This window comes from Neofelis nebulosa, chromosome 16 (assembly GCF_028018385.1).
Source record: "Neofelis nebulosa isolate mNeoNeb1 chromosome 16, mNeoNeb1.pri, whole genome shotgun sequence".
Classification (NCBI taxonomy): Eukaryota; Metazoa; Chordata; class Mammalia; order Carnivora; family Felidae; genus Neofelis; species Neofelis nebulosa.
The window spans coordinates 54,572,367-54,586,515 of NC_080797.1; the positions used below are offsets into that span (position 1 = coordinate 54,572,367).

General features: G+C 52.4%; 3 protein-coding genes across 7 annotated transcripts in view; 2 read left to right on the forward strand and 1 right to left on the reverse strand.

Moving 5' to 3' along the window:
* DHRS11 (dehydrogenase/reductase 11) lies at nucleotides 1–8,970 on the forward strand. Its single transcript, XM_058703907.1, is given in 8 exon segments — nucleotides 1–189; nucleotides 2,861–3,070; nucleotides 6,564–6,658; nucleotides 7,058–7,143; nucleotides 7,146–7,207; nucleotides 7,807–7,899; nucleotides 8,101–8,167; nucleotides 8,399–8,970. Coding segments are annotated over 8 exon segments (963 nt in total). The 3' UTR covers nucleotides 8,560–8,970.
* Nucleotides 184–10,007, reverse strand: LOC131497533 (uncharacterized). 4 transcript variants are annotated; one of them, XM_058703906.1, is made up of 3 exons: nucleotides 9,566–10,007; nucleotides 8,972–9,099; nucleotides 184–330 (listed from the first exon to the last, which is right to left on the reverse strand). In XM_058703906.1, exons 1-3 carry the CDS (start codon nucleotides 10,005–10,007, stop codon nucleotides 271–273), a joined length of 630 nt encoding a protein of 209 aa, XP_058559889.1. In that variant the 3' UTR covers nucleotides 184–270. The 4 variants fall into 4 exon arrangements, 2 of the variants coding, with proteins under 2 accessions (XP_058559889.1, XP_058559888.1); XR_009255003.1 differs by lacking the exon at nucleotides 184–330 and adding an exon at nucleotides 5,680–6,359 and having other exon boundaries at nucleotides 8,972–9,320; nucleotides 9,566–9,678; XR_009255002.1 differs by lacking the exon at nucleotides 184–330 and adding an exon at nucleotides 5,680–6,359 and having other exon boundaries at nucleotides 9,321–9,616.
* MRM1 (mitochondrial rRNA methyltransferase 1) overlaps nucleotides 9,811–14,149 on the forward strand; it is a 19,431-nt gene continuing 15,092 nt past the window's right edge. Inside the window, exons 1-5 of one of the 2 annotated variants that reach the window (XM_058703902.1) lie at nucleotides 9,815–10,575; nucleotides 10,793–10,886; nucleotides 12,579–12,711; nucleotides 12,813–12,932; nucleotides 13,366–14,038. In XM_058703902.1, the coding sequence (XP_058559885.1) occupies nucleotides 10,013–10,575; nucleotides 10,793–10,886; nucleotides 12,579–12,711; nucleotides 12,813–12,932; nucleotides 13,366–13,436 (981 nt within the window). In that variant the 5' untranslated portion in view covers nucleotides 9,815–10,012 and the 3' untranslated portion in view covers nucleotides 13,437–14,038. Of the gene's footprint in view, nucleotides 10,576–10,792; nucleotides 10,887–12,578; nucleotides 12,712–12,812; nucleotides 12,933–13,365; nucleotides 14,039–14,149 lie in introns of those variants that run through there. The other variant, XM_058703904.1, reaches the window with a different exon arrangement.

The following is a 14,149-nucleotide window of genomic DNA, read 5'->3' on the forward strand; positions in this document are numbered from 1 at the left end:
ATGTCCGTATCGCGGAGCAAGGTGGGCGGGCGGCTGGGGACCATGGCCAGGACCGGCATGGAGCAGTGGCGTGACCGGCTGGCACTGGTGACAGGAGCTTCGGGGGGCATCGGCGCGGCTGTGGCCCGGGCCCTCGTCCAGCAGGGACTGAAGGTAGTGGGTTGTGCCCGCCCCGTGAGCAACATCGAGGTAAGTGTCCGCCGGGGAGAGGGACCTTCTGGGAGGCGTTGTTTCCGCTGGTGTACGGTCCGGGAGGCGGAGTGGTCTGACCTAGGCTGTGACGCTGCCCCCACTTGCTGCTCCCCTAAGGCCATTTGCAACCGGATCAGACTATGAGGGATGAGATGCCTAGTAGGGCAGGCCTCTACCTTCCCTTTCATGAAGTCCCTTCTTTTAAGGAGACCCTACTCCTAACAGCCTCTACTCCAGTGTACCAACTCCTTGGCATATTTCTCCGTGCCTATCTGCCTGCCCAGGTCGGCTGAGGAAAAGGGAAGCCAGAGATCAGGGCTAGCTAGGCAGCCAGGGAGAAGGAAAGAAAGCTTTCTGGCCTCAGTGGCTAAATTGGCTACTAGAGTGTTTCCTCTAGTCCCCAGACTAAGCCCACAAAGCCGACCAAAGTGGCTGGCCAGCCAGATGAACAGGAGCTAGAGGTTTTGATCATGATAATTTTTCACCCAGCACTGAGGGTGGGGTTGGGGTGGGAATAGAGCTTTTCAGAAGAAACTCACCCTCTCCTTCCCCAACCCCCAATTTGAGGGTTAACCCTTACCAAATGGGCCTAACAGACCAATGGGATATTTACAGATCGACCTTTCTCCAATTGCACTGTCTTGGGTGGGACTGAGTGGGTGAAATAGGGCATTGACTATGTAAGCCCTGAGGGGACAAAGCAATACAGAACTGGAACTACTGGTTTTTCTCTTAAACTAGGGTTGGGAGCCCCAAGTTGTGAGCAAGAAGAGCTCAAAGAAAAATGAAGTTGGCCATGTTGTAACAGGAAGGAAGAAGATGGGAAATTTTCATCATAGGTCATCTTTGGATTTGCACCTGACAAGATCACTCTCAGGGTTTGGGCTAGCGATTAGCTGCAGGGCTTTATCTTCCACCATTGTTCAAAATCCCTGCACCAGGAGGCTTTGGGTGGGGACAGAGGGAGAAGGTGTACCAGAAGAAGGGCTTTCCCCTCCCCTTCTGCTGACCAAAGGTACACTTTATAGCCACCTAGATAGTCCCAAGGTCACCCAGCTGTACCACTGCCCTACTCTCCTCCTCCGTTTCTCCTATTCTGAGGAGTTCAGGGCCCAACCCTAGCCTTGGAGCCTAGAGGATCAGACCAGGGCTTAGACCACTGGATTCCTTAAGTCTAAAGTCACTCTTGCCTTCTCTTCCTACTACCCCAAACCAGCCAGGAAAGGGGGTCCCTGAGCTTCAAGGGGGATCCTCAGGCTGTTCACTCAGCCCCAAGATGACTCTTTTAATGAGGGGGAAATGCCTGTTCTGTGATGGGACTGACATGGTTTCAGGTCATTTCTGAAGATAGATGAGGACAGGTGGGACAAAAAGAAGGCAGCGACAGGGAGAAAGATGTCCCCAGGCCCTTCATTCTGGCTTTCTTGCAGGTATTTGAGTCTGGAGGTGGAAGGGACAAGTTGCATGCCAGGGAGGGGAGAATCCCAGGCTTCCTTATGCCTAGTTTGCTTTTATTAATTGATACTAAAACAGAGTTTGAGTTCTGGCCTCCGACAGAGAGAAGCCCTATTTCCTGAGGTCGTTGTGAATAGGTGAAATTGGGTAAAGGGGGCCTTCTAAGTCCCAGAGGACCATACCTTTTGAACTCTTGGAAAGTTAAAGCAGAAAAGAGTTTCCTAGGTCACCTGAGCCAGCCCTTTATTCCCATCTTGACTTGGCGGGGAGGGAAGGGTTCCAGGCCAAGGCATCTGGCCCAAGCTGGCCTTTCTCTAGGGCACCCCCTACCACCCAACTCTCTCCTTCCTGTACATGTACAGTCACCTTTATGACGCTCAGATGCCCACTCACTGGCCTCTAAGGCCATGGAGCTTGGTTTCTTTCTGCTTCTGAATGTCTGCATCCCTCACAACCACCTCCCAGTGGCTCTGTATTCTCAGGTCTTTCCATCTCAGGGCTCCTCCGTGTGCTGAGGTCCCTGTCGATACACTAAGGCTTCCCAGTGTCATCTGCCACCTAACTTGCTTCATCATATCTCAAGAAATTTTGGGGTAGAGTATGGTACACTGTGGGACAGAGAGAAAGAATCTGTCCTGACTTCCTGACCTTTCCTATAGGTAGGGCAAGGGGAGACTGGCAGTTGGGCCCAATCTGAGAGCCAACTGGCTGTATTCTGTGGAGGGAGGGTGACTGTTCAGACATAAGCCCTCTGGAAGGAGCTAGATGAGGCAAGGGGAGGGGAGAGAATCCTGGCATAATCAGCTCAGTGATTCCTGGTGCTGGTGGAAGAAGCAGGGGGTGGGATGAGAGGTGTAGCTTACCTATGAGCAGAGAAGGGGTTCCTGTTGGAGGAGAGGCAGAAGAGATGGAGATCATGCTATGCCTTGGACCGCTGGCTCCCTACTCTCTTCTCAGAAATGAAGATTCAAGTTTATTGTGAGAGTCTTCCATTGACGATTTCAACTCCATTCCCATACTCCCCCTCACTCAGGGAGTGCTCTTATCCCCTGGACTTTGATCAAAGAGGACAAGTAGTCCCAACAACTATATGGCTGGAAGGTGACTGTCAAAGGAGAGAGTTCTCTGAGTGGTGACAGCAGAAGAAGACTGTCTCTGGGTGGGAAGGTGTGGGAGCCGCTCACCCCAGTTAGCCCCTTGTTGGGTTTCATAGGAGCTGGCTGCCAAATTTAAGAGTATAGGCTACCCCAGGACTTTGATCCCCCACAGATGTGATCTGTCCAGCGAGGAGGACATCCTCTCCACGTTCTTGGCTGTCTGCTCTCAGCACAGTGGTGTGGACATCTGCATCAACAATGCTGGCTTGGCCCGGCCTGACACTCTGCTCTCAGGCAACACCAGCAGCTGGAAGGACATGTTCAATGTAAGGGCTACAGACCTGGAGTGGGGGGTTGGGAGGAGAATGGGGAGCCAGGGCTTTGTGAACCAGAGGGCTGCTCAGGATAGGACATGTAACAGGAGGGAACTTTGGCTTCATAACTGGGGCACCTTGACTCTCCCCTTGCTTCTTTCCCTACCAGAGGCATAGTGAGTGGATGAATGGCCATATCTTTTCCATTCTTCTTTCCTCTGAGTCCCTTAAAGGGGCAGTTCTTAAAGTCCAGGCTGATTTCCTTCTACTGGAAGAAAGACTGGTAGGGAAGAGAACTGCTATTTATTGAATGTTCCCATGTGCTGGCACCATGCTGAGTGCTTGAGAACATGGTCTTACAAGAAAAGGAACCAAGAGACAGGAGATGAGGTTCTCACCCAGCCCTGCCAGTCATGGTGTGGCTTCAGGCAGGTGGTTATTCTCTATCAGCCTTGTCACATTTAATTGGGGTGAACACACATCAATATCTGGGGCCACAAACCCCAGTATCCCCTGGGGCCAGGTAAATAGCTAAATGAGTGAGGTGAGTCAGGGGAGTCTACAGTAAGTGGGAGAGCACATGGCCAAGTACAAGGGTGGCTGCTGAAATCCAGCATCCCTGCTGTGGAGCACTATGGGTCCAGTGTGGCCAGATCTTACCATTTCTTTGAGAGGAGTGGAGAGCCTGGATTTTTATGTGACATCCTACCCCTCCCATTTGCCAAAACCTCAGCTCCACAAGGGCAAGGATTTTTGTCTGGTTTATTCTCTGTTATGGCCTCAGCCCATAAACACTCAATAGATATTTTTTGAAGGAATGAAAGCTTCCAGTGCACATTGGGAGTGAATTACAAATGTTTTAAAACTTTGTACAGACCAAACACAGCCTTCAGGACATGGGTTTTCAACTTCTAGACTATATTATGGGGCAATATTAGGGTATAAAAGTATCCTGAGAAGTTGAAAACAGTGTGTACATGGGATGGATCTTTTTCCCACAATCGATTTAGCACCTAAAAGTTGCTTGGGCCTAGAAATGAACAATGAACATTGAAACAGTGAACAGTGAAAATGAAGCACCACCCCTGCCCTCAGACAGCCTTCTGGGAGATCTGAGATCTTGCACATCTGTAAAATGAGGGACATATATTGAGTCCCTAAGGCCCTTTCCAGCTTCAACACTATGTAATTCTATAAGGATCGTCTTCTGAGACATCTCCACCCTCCACCCCACCAGCCTTAGGAGAATCACTCCCCTGGTCTCAGGGACCTGTTCCTCTTATTCAAATCTGTCCTCAGAGTTGAGTTTTCTGCCTCATAAATACACATTGCTAAGCGAGCCAGAAAAAGGTCCTCGTGTCCTTCTGCTATGAATGCTGAGGCAGGTTCATGGCGAGGGTGTTCTGTCCTGATGCCTGGCTCTGACACCTGATAAAGAGAAACATCTAATGTCCTGGCTGGTCTTGTCTCTTCTCAGGAGGAGAGACTTGAGGACCTGCTGAAAGCTTTATCTGTGCTTGTCCTCATGGGGCAGGAGTGTGGCTTGGCAGGAGCTTTGGAACTGAGATACTTCTTCAGGCCTTTGTTCCATGAAGGGTGGGGATTTTGGGTCACCTCTGGCAGAGGCCAAGGAAGGCAGAAAGCCCCCATGTGCTTAGGAGGTCCCCTGCCATCTTCTGACCAGCTACCCCACCCCCATAAAGAGTCTCTGTGCCTAATCTTGTAGATGGAACAGAGTCTAGAGGAAGGCATGGAAGGAAGGAAGGTCAGGCCTTCTCTACTTATAGTCTTAAGGGAGGAGATAGGAAAGGAGCAGAGAGTAGCTGAGTAAGGCAGAGAGAGGCTAGGGTCTATACTTGAGGAGAGAGATTTTTTTTTAATTAATTAATTTATTAATTAATTAATTTATTTAAAGGTTTCTTTTTTTTTAAGCTTATTTATTAGGGGAGAGAGAGAGAGCGTGCTCGCATGAGTGAGGGAGGGGCAGAGAGAGAGAGACAGAGAATCCCAAGCAGGCCCCCAGCTGTCAGCACCCACCCCAGTGTGAGGCTGGAACTCATGAACCATGAGACCATGACCTGAGTCAAAACCAAGAATCAGGGGCGCCTGGGTGGCGCAGTCGGTTAAGCGTCCGACTTCAGCCAGGTCACGATCTCGCGGTCCGTGAGTTCGAGCCCCGCGTCAGGCTCTGGGCTGATGGCTCGGAGCCTGGAGCCTGTTTCCGATTCTGTGTCTTCCTCTCTCTCTGCCCCTGCCCCGTTCATGCTTTGTCTCTCTCTGTCCCAAAAATAAATAAAAAACGTTGAAAAAAAAATTTAAAAAAAAACAAAAAACCAAGAATCAGACCCTTAACTGACTGAGCCACTATTTATTTATTTTTTTAAAATGTTTATTTTGAGGGGCGCCTGGGTGGCTTGGTCGGTTAAGCGTCCGACTTCAGCTCAGGTCATGATCTCACGGTCCGTGAGTTCGAGCCCCGCGTCAGGCTCTGTGCTGACAGCTCAGAGCCTGGAGCCTGTTTCAGATTCTGTGTCTCCCTCTCTCTCTGCCCCTCCCCTGTTCATGCTCTGTCTCTCTCTGTCTCAAAAAAAATAAATAAACGTTAAAAAAAAATTAAAAAAAAAATGTTTATTTTGAGAGGGAGAGAACACAGGCAAACAGGGGAGGGAGGAGGGGCAGAGAGAGAGGGAGACAGAGAATCCCAAGCAGGCCCTGCACTGTCAGCACAGAGCCCCACGTTTGGGCTTGAACACACAAACTGTGAGATCATGACCTGAGCTGAAATCAAGAGTCAGATGTTTAACCTACTGAGCCACGCAGGCACACCAAGGAGAGAGATTTTTAAAGCCATTTTGGAAGAATTTTAGGCTTTTTATCTTTATTTTAATTTTTTTATTATTTTTGAGAGAGAGAGAGAGAGACAGAGTGTGAGTGGGGGAGGGGCAAAGAGAGAGGGAGACACAGAATCTGAAGCAGCCTCCAGGCTCTGAGCTGTCAGTGCAGTCCCCCATGCAGGGCTCGAACTCACAAACCACTAGATCATGACCTGAGCTGAAGTCAGACGCTTAACTGATTGAGCCACCCAGGCGCCCTGGATTTTAGGCTTTTTAGAGAGCAAGGCCAGGGAAGCTGGCCCAGATAAGAGAGGAGAGGGTATTTGAGGAAGAAAAGGAGATAGTTCTCTAAGGCAGAGGTTCTGTTGTTTGTAGAGGAGACATCCAAGACAGGGAGGGTTCCTGGGTCATGGATGAGTTTGGGAGTTTCCCACTGCTGTTTGCAGAATCTCGGAGGCGGAGGTTACCTGGGGAGAGGAATTAGCACTGCTGGGGCTGGTGGCTTTAGGCGGAGAGGCACCTAAGGCAAGGTACCCTGGAACCATTGTTGGCCTCTGGTAGGACCTGGACACTGTTTTGGAATGCCACTCCCCTGGACGGGCTCTGTGGCTCTATTACCTGCTCAGATGGGCCCAAGCTAGAGATACCCCACTGCCCTCCCCGGCCTGCAGGTGAACATGCTGGCCCTCAGCATCTGCACTCGGGAAGCCTACCAGTCCATGAAGGAATGGAAGGTGGATGACAGGCACATCATTAATATCAACAGGTGAGGCAGGTGGACAAGGGCTAAAGCTCAGATCATCACTCACCCTCCAAGCTGAGTGATCTGTTGCGTTCATTTGACCTCTTTGGACATCAGTTTCATTGGTGGTGAAATAGGGACTTAATACCCAGTTAACAGCCAAATGGCACAATTATGGCGAGAGAAAGAATAGTGTATATCAAGTGCCAGCCCCTAGTTGGACTTCTAGGAAGAGCAGGACTTACAGGAGCTGCTTGAATTGCTGGAGCTACATCAGTGGGCCACCAGGATGGCCTGTAAAGAGGTCCCCTTGAGAAGGCTTTCCTGCAGCATCTAGGTGGTGGGGCTGACTGGTCCAGCAGGGGGCACTGCTGGTCCATCAGCAGCTTCACTCTCTTCTTTCCCCTCCTTTCTTCCACCCAGCATGTCTGGTCACCAAGTGTCACCCCACTCTGTGATCCATTTCTATAGTGCTACCAAGTATGCCATCACCACACTTACAGAGGGACTGATAAAGAGCTTCGGGAGGCCCAGACCCACATTGAGCCACAGTGAGGGTGAGGCCTGGCCCTGGTGGGGACAGGGTAGGCACAGGCCTTCCGCACCCCACACTCATACTGTTCAGGATGCCCTGCTGGGAGTGTGAGGGGCACAGAGCTCCTGGGCTCTGCTGCTGCTTGCATGACCCTGAGTAGCCCTTTGAACCTCATGTCACTGACTTTGAGATGGGAGGGGGCTGACCAGAAGGGAACACAGTAGGTGAGACTGAGGGAGAGCAGGGGCTGTGGGAAACCGTGGCTGTAAACCCAGACTCTGGGCTCTTCCCTGGAAGGCCACATGACCTTTGGCAACTCACTTAACCCCTCCAAGCCTCAGCCTTACTCATTTGTAAAATGGAGATGGTGATACCGACCCAGTGATGAAGTCTTAAGGGACACCATTTTGTAAAACACTTACCTGAGAAGGGCTCCATAGGTGGTAGGTGTCATTGTGATCATTGCTAGTGGCAGCTTTGGGAGGAGGAGGTGGCTGCTGGACATTGGGCAGCCATCACTGTGAAGCAGGGGGGCCCCCCGTGTTTTCCATCCTGCCTCTCCCCTAAGCCTAGCTTCTGACTGGGATGGAGGCAGGGCTCAGCTCAGCTCCTGAGCAGGCCCTCTCTGTTGGTCCAGTGCATCTCTCCAGAAGTGGCGGAGACACAATTCTCCTTCAAACTCCACAACGAGGACCCTGAGAAGGCAGCTGCCATCTATGAACGCATAAAGGTGAGGCCTCACTCTGAGGCCAGTGAGCCACTCACTCCCTAAGTGAATGCAGAGGGAACCCTGGCCTTTAGACCACACTCTTCTAGCCAGCCTGTCATGCCTCCTGGAGGGTTGGGGTGGGGATGAAGATGTTGGAGAGGACGTCAGAGGTGGGAGGTTCACTCTGCCTTCACCATCCCTCTTTCCTCTCATACTCTCCAGTGTCTCAAACCTGAAGATGTGGCTGAGGCTGTCATCTATGTCCTCAAGCACCCTTCCACGTGTCCAGGTGAGTCTGGCCTTGACTGGCCACCTCCTGGAAGAGCCCAGCCATCCCAGAGGAGGACAGCAGGGAGGCCTAGCGGGTGGGGAGAGCATCCTGTCTGCCTCAAGCCTTGTGCCTTCCAGCAGATTGGAGACATCCAGATGAGGCCCATGGAGTAGGTGATCTAGTTTCCTGTGGGGAGTTCTGTCTTCCGTCCCCACGCCTCACGGCTTGACTCCTGCCTCTGGATTTTAGGTGTTGATTTCCAGACTCCTGGATTCTGCTTCCTCTCTCCAACCCACCAGGGGCTACAAATTTTTGGAAGTTTTTATGTCTTATCAAATTACGTCCACCACAAATATGAACAGTGGCCTGGGGAGAGGAGGTTAGGTGTCCCCAATTGTTTTACCTGTTAACTTTGGTTAACAGGTAATTTGGTTAATTATTGGTCCGCTTCTTGGGCTCCTTGGCCTTTGTGTGCTCTCTTTGGTCTCTTCCTTTTGACCTGGGGAAGGAACTGTGGCCAAAAGGGGGGCTTCCCCGTATCTTCTTGTACCCCAACCCCTGTACCTCAAGGAGGAGGGGGCAGAGAGAAGCCCTCACCTTCTATCTGAATAGCTATCCAAGGCCCTAGGCTTCCTCCTCTCCCTGCCCTACTGCCCCCATTGCCTCTTCTCTTCACCCACCCCAGTTCTCCAGCCCAGGCTTGGCTTCTCTGCTCCCAGTGGGGTCATCACTCCACACTGACTATGGCAGCTGAGTATCAGGCCCTGCCTCCCAACTGGGTTTCACTGTGATAATTAAAAAAGAAAAATTGCAACAACCTACCTTGGCTTTAGGAGTATCTTTCTGTTCTTTCTCCTTTTCTGTGATTAGGGGTGGTTGTGCCTCAGAATTTCTTCCAGGTGAGTGGGAAGGTGGGCGCTTTGGGGCATCACTCCTGGAATGTGGATTACCTTAGGTAGCAGATGTGGGTTTGGGTTGAGTCTTGAAAATGGGTAGGAGTTTGCCAGCCAGGAAAGAGGACAACAGTGGATACAAGGCCGGGAGGCCAAAAAAGCAGGCAATGTCATGGGAACAGCACAGAATGTAGTGCAGGAGTGAGATGGGGCCGAAAAGGAAGCTGCTGCCTGAATCACCGGAGGTCTGTGTGCTGAGCAAAGAGTCTGGTGATTACCTATGGGCCAAGGACATCAGTTGGCTTGTCAGCAGGTGCAGGAGAGGCACAGAGCTGTCACTTGGAGAATCAGCTGCCACGGGATAGGAAGTTACTGCTGGCGTCCTGTTGACTGATGCTGAGGGTTTGACAAGGCAGTGGAGGTGCAGAGGAGGGGCTGGATGCAGAAGCTTCTGAGGAAAATCCCCAGCACCTGGTGGTGGACTGGATGTCGAGGGGGGCGGGGGGGAATCACCACGACTGACCTGGTTGGAACACATCCCTTTTCAAGTGGCTTTTGCCGGTGTCTGGGTGAATGTGGCCCTCCAGCCTTCTGGGACCTCGAAAGGCACAGAATGATGCCGGTAGTAGGGGGCAGCCCAGCAGGTCGCGGTACAGAGAAGGCTGCGGCTCAGCTAGTCCTGCAGGAGGTGCTGTGGGCACCGCGGGGCGGTCGGGCATGCGCAGTGCGTCAGCGGGCAGGGGGCAGGCCGCCCGAACCCGGAAGCAGAGTAGCCCACGTGGGAGCCGGGGAGGGGCGGCCTTGGTTAGGCTACCTGGTTGTGGGTAGTCTAAGTCGAGAATCCAGGCTATTCGTACTCTGAGGGGGCGAGGTAGAGACGGCCATCGGGTCTCCTTTGCCAATGTTGGGGACCCGGAGCGGGCCGCGGCGGGAGTGACCAATCCTGATGACGTAGCAGGGGGCATCGACCATGGCACTGCTCTGGGCCGTCAGGTGCGCGACCTCGCGGTTTTCGGGTCGCCTGCTCGCGCGTCATTCCTCTCAAGCGGCGAGGCGTGGGGAGCGGGCCGGCGGGGAGGAGCTGAGCCGCCTGCTACTGGATGACCTGGCGCCGACCCCGCGATCTGCGGAGGGACTGGAGCGTCTGTTTGGCCTGTCCCCTTGTCTCCTGGCTCTGCGAGCTGCTCGTCGCCGCGTGGCCAGGCTTCTGCTCCAGGCCGGCAGATCAGGGTTGCAAGGGGAGCGGGCCGAGCTGCTCCGGGCGGCAGAGGCGCGTGACATACCAGTTCTGCGGCCCAGACGGCAGAAGCTGGACGCCCTGTGCCGCTACCAGGTCCACCAGGGCGTCTGCATGGAGGTGAGCCCGCTTCAGCCTCGGCCTTGGACTGAGGTCGGGGAGGCGAGGCCAGGCGACGACCCCCGGCAGCTGTGGCTCGTCCTCGAAGGGCTCCAGGATCCCCGGAACCTTGGGGGTGTGCTGCGTTCTGCTCATTTTCTCGGAGTGGATAAAGTCATCACCAGCGGGAGAAACAGGCATGGACATCCCTTAATCCCCATGTGCCCCGCTTTGGGGCACAGCCGAGTTTCTAAGCACCTTGACCCTTGATCCCTCGTCCCATCGTCAGAATTCTCACCCTTAACCCTTGGGGGCCAGGGCCAGGGAGGCGGGGCGGGGAGGTGGGGGTTGGCTAGGGCAAAGCACCGGGTTTGCGATTACCCAGTTTAATGCAGGGCATGGGGAAATTTGCAGCTGCCCACTCACCCCAGTAGTCAGCAAAGCCAGCGCGGGTGCTATGGAGGTGATGGACCTGTTCTCCACTGATGACCTGGCCGGTTTTTTACAGGTAATGGCAGGGAGGCGGACGGTGGGTAGAGAAGAAACGAGACAAACTCAGTCTCTCCAAGGGCACTCATCCAGCAGTTGATGAAAGAAGGGGAGAGAAAGGGGAATGTTGGCATCGTTTCCTACGTCCTTCTAAATCCCTTTTGGAAGGGAAGGATTCTGGAATTTTCAAAACCATAAGTAGGGCAGAATCTGAAGTTAAAGACTTCCTAGCTTCATTCCCTTTACTGTACTCCTTCATTCCCTTTACTGTACTACCTCTTTGCCTTGGAGGCTAGTATACCTCAGATCCTCGCTGCCTACTAAGTAGGTTTTCAGTAAATGGTGTGATGGACTGTGAGAAGCTGGTTGGCAGGAGTCATGCATTCTGAGTGGGGGCACAGCCTGAAAGACTCTTTGAACAAAGACAGGTTCACTTATGCCTTTCTCCCGCCCACCCCTCCCAACCCTACAGAAAACCAAAACCCAAACAAACCACCACCACCACCAACAACAACTTTGATATCCAGGAAAGGGTAAACCTAAGTAAAGAAACCCCTTTCCTGGTCCAAGTTTCTGTCTTCAGTTGTGCTTCTATTGATGGACACAAGGGGGCAGTCTTGCCTTGCATTTGACTGCTCCCATGACCATCTGCCCCCCTAGGTCTCCCAGGCCCAGTCCTTGGATCTCTGTTCTGTATGTGTTCATTTCTTGGTTTCATCCAGTCTCAGGGCATTAAATACCACCTATGCTTGGCTGCCTCCCAAATGTATATGCTAGCCTGGATCTGACTTCTCAACCCCAGATTCATATTATCAAGTTGCTTACTCAACAGCTTCTTTTGTGGTCTGGGGGGCATTTCAAACTTCACATTTTCGAAGCCAAGCACTTCTTTCTGTAGACTTTGCCCAGCTCGATCGATGGCAACCGCATCCCTTTATTTAGGCCCAGTGCTGTGGTGGCCTTGATTCTTCCTGCTTGCCATGGCCCACCCTATCCACAAATTCTTTTGGTTTTACCATGAAGGTATTTTTGTATTCCCACCAATCCTCCCCATCTCTGCAGCTCCCACTCTGGCGCAGGCCTCCATCATCTCTTGCCTGCATTATTGTGGGAATGTCCCATCTCTTGCTATTGGCTCTCAACCCAGCAGGCAGAGTGATTCTGTTGAAACATGTTACTTTTCTGCTCAGAACCTTTCAAAGCCTTCACATCTCTCTCAGAGAGCAAAAGCCAAAGTCCTTCTAGTGGCCTTTGAGGTCCTACCTTATGTGGCTCTTTGTTCCCTCTCCTGTCTCCCTCCCTCTCGTCCTCCCTCCCCACCCGCCACCACCTTGCCACTCCACTGTTCCTCCCATGTGTCACATAAGTGCCAGCCTCAGCCTTTGCACTTAACTCATTTCTGCCTAGATTATTCTGCCCCCAGATGTATGCTTGGTACTCCTTCATCTCGTTCAGGTCTCCACTCCAGTATTGCCTCAGTGAGGCCTTCCCTGATCACCCTTCCACTGGGTAGCTGGGATTTGGGCCCATTTTGTTCTCTGCCCTGTCCCCATCACTTAGAACAGAGCCTGCCCATTCTAGAGGCTTAATAACTGTTGATGAATTGAATGGATCAGCAAGGGAATGACTATATGCGCAAGACCAGCTCCTCAGCTGGGGCTTGAATGAAGGTTTCGTGACCTAGAACTTGATTTCTTCTTCCTCCTTTCAGGCTAGAGCCCGGGAGGGCTGGCTCGTAGCTGGCACAGTGGGCTGCCTGGGGCCTGAGATTTCCTCGTTCTCTGAGATCCCTGTCACTAGCTGCTTGGAGTTCCTCTGGGACCGGCCTACTGTCCTAGTGCTGGGTAGGTAGATGTCCCCACTTTTCCTTGTTCAGATGTGCATGTTCAGAGTGCCCATGTGTCTAACTGGGGCATCCTTAACCCTCTGCCTCTATGCCCTGCAGGTAATGAGGGCTCTGGTCTGTCCAAGGAGGTACAGGCCTCCTGCCAGCTTCTCCTTACAATCCTGCCTGGCCGGCAGCTGCCCTCTGGACTTGACTCCTTGAATGTCTCCGTGGCTGCAGGTGAGTCTACTGTTGCCTGACTTCTTGCCCTCTGACCACACATGTGTAGGTGTTTTACCCTCAACAATTTTCCCTGTCTTTCTGTGCCTCAGTCACTTTATGTGCCAGATGGGGAAAATGCGTCTTTTTAAAAAAAATTTTTTTTATGTTTGTCTTTGAGACAGAGACAGAATGTGAGCAGGGGAGGGGCAGAGAGAGAGGGAGACACAGAATCTGAAGCAGGCTCCAGGCTGTCAGCTTAGAGCCTGATGTGGGGCTTGAACTCATGAGACCTGAGATCATGACCTGAGTTGAAGTCAGATGCTCAACCGACTGAGCCACCCAGGTGCCCCAAATGCATCCTTTGAGGATGAGAAGAGGGAGTGCTGACACGTGGTCCTTCCTCTTCTCCATCCTCTCTCTTCCCCTTTTGTCCTTTTGTCTGTTGGTGCAGGAATTCTTCTTCACTCCATTTGCAGCCAGAGGAAGGGTTTCTCTGCAGAGAAGAGAGAGCAACTTCTCTAAGACCCGCAAGGAACCTCAGCCACATCAGCAGGGCCCAGAGTGGCTCAGCACCCAGGACTGTCCTCAGAACCAGAACAAGAGAGGCATAATGGGGGCTGACTTGGACTGTCTGAGGTGTGTGTGCTAGAGGGCACACACATCCACATGATCGAATATACTGGAGTCTCTTGCCTGAGAGTGCACCCAGGCCCCTGTTTACTAGGCACTATCTTGTAGGGCAGGAAGCTCTGCGATGGAGACCAAAGGAAAGTTCAGTTTCCTGTTTTGATTTTGGACTTGCGGTTGGAAGTGGCAGCTTGTTAGTCTCCAAGATTGTGCTGGGATAGAGGGTCTCTTTCCTCCTGGGCCCTGCCTGGAAGTCAAGACATACAAAGGGAATTGGGCAGCCTAGTCCAGGTGTCCTATTCCTCTTGAACCAGTGTGAGAATGTAGAGGAAGGCCTCGTTCCTCCTGTGGACTAGACGGGTACAAATCCAGGCTCCAACCCTGCCTGCCCCAGTGGGGACCTTGAGCACGAGGCTTCATCCTGCTGTCCCTCACAGGGCTCTTTGTGAGGATCCAATAAAATGTCACCTGGGCCATTCTGTCCCATTCTTCCACTAGATGGCAGCCTTGCTCTTTGATCCGTAGTCTCTTCTGGAAGTTTTTGCAGCCACCTCTGGAGATTCCTGGCTGTGGCCCCCAGAGAGGCAAGGGAAAGATTAACAAACACC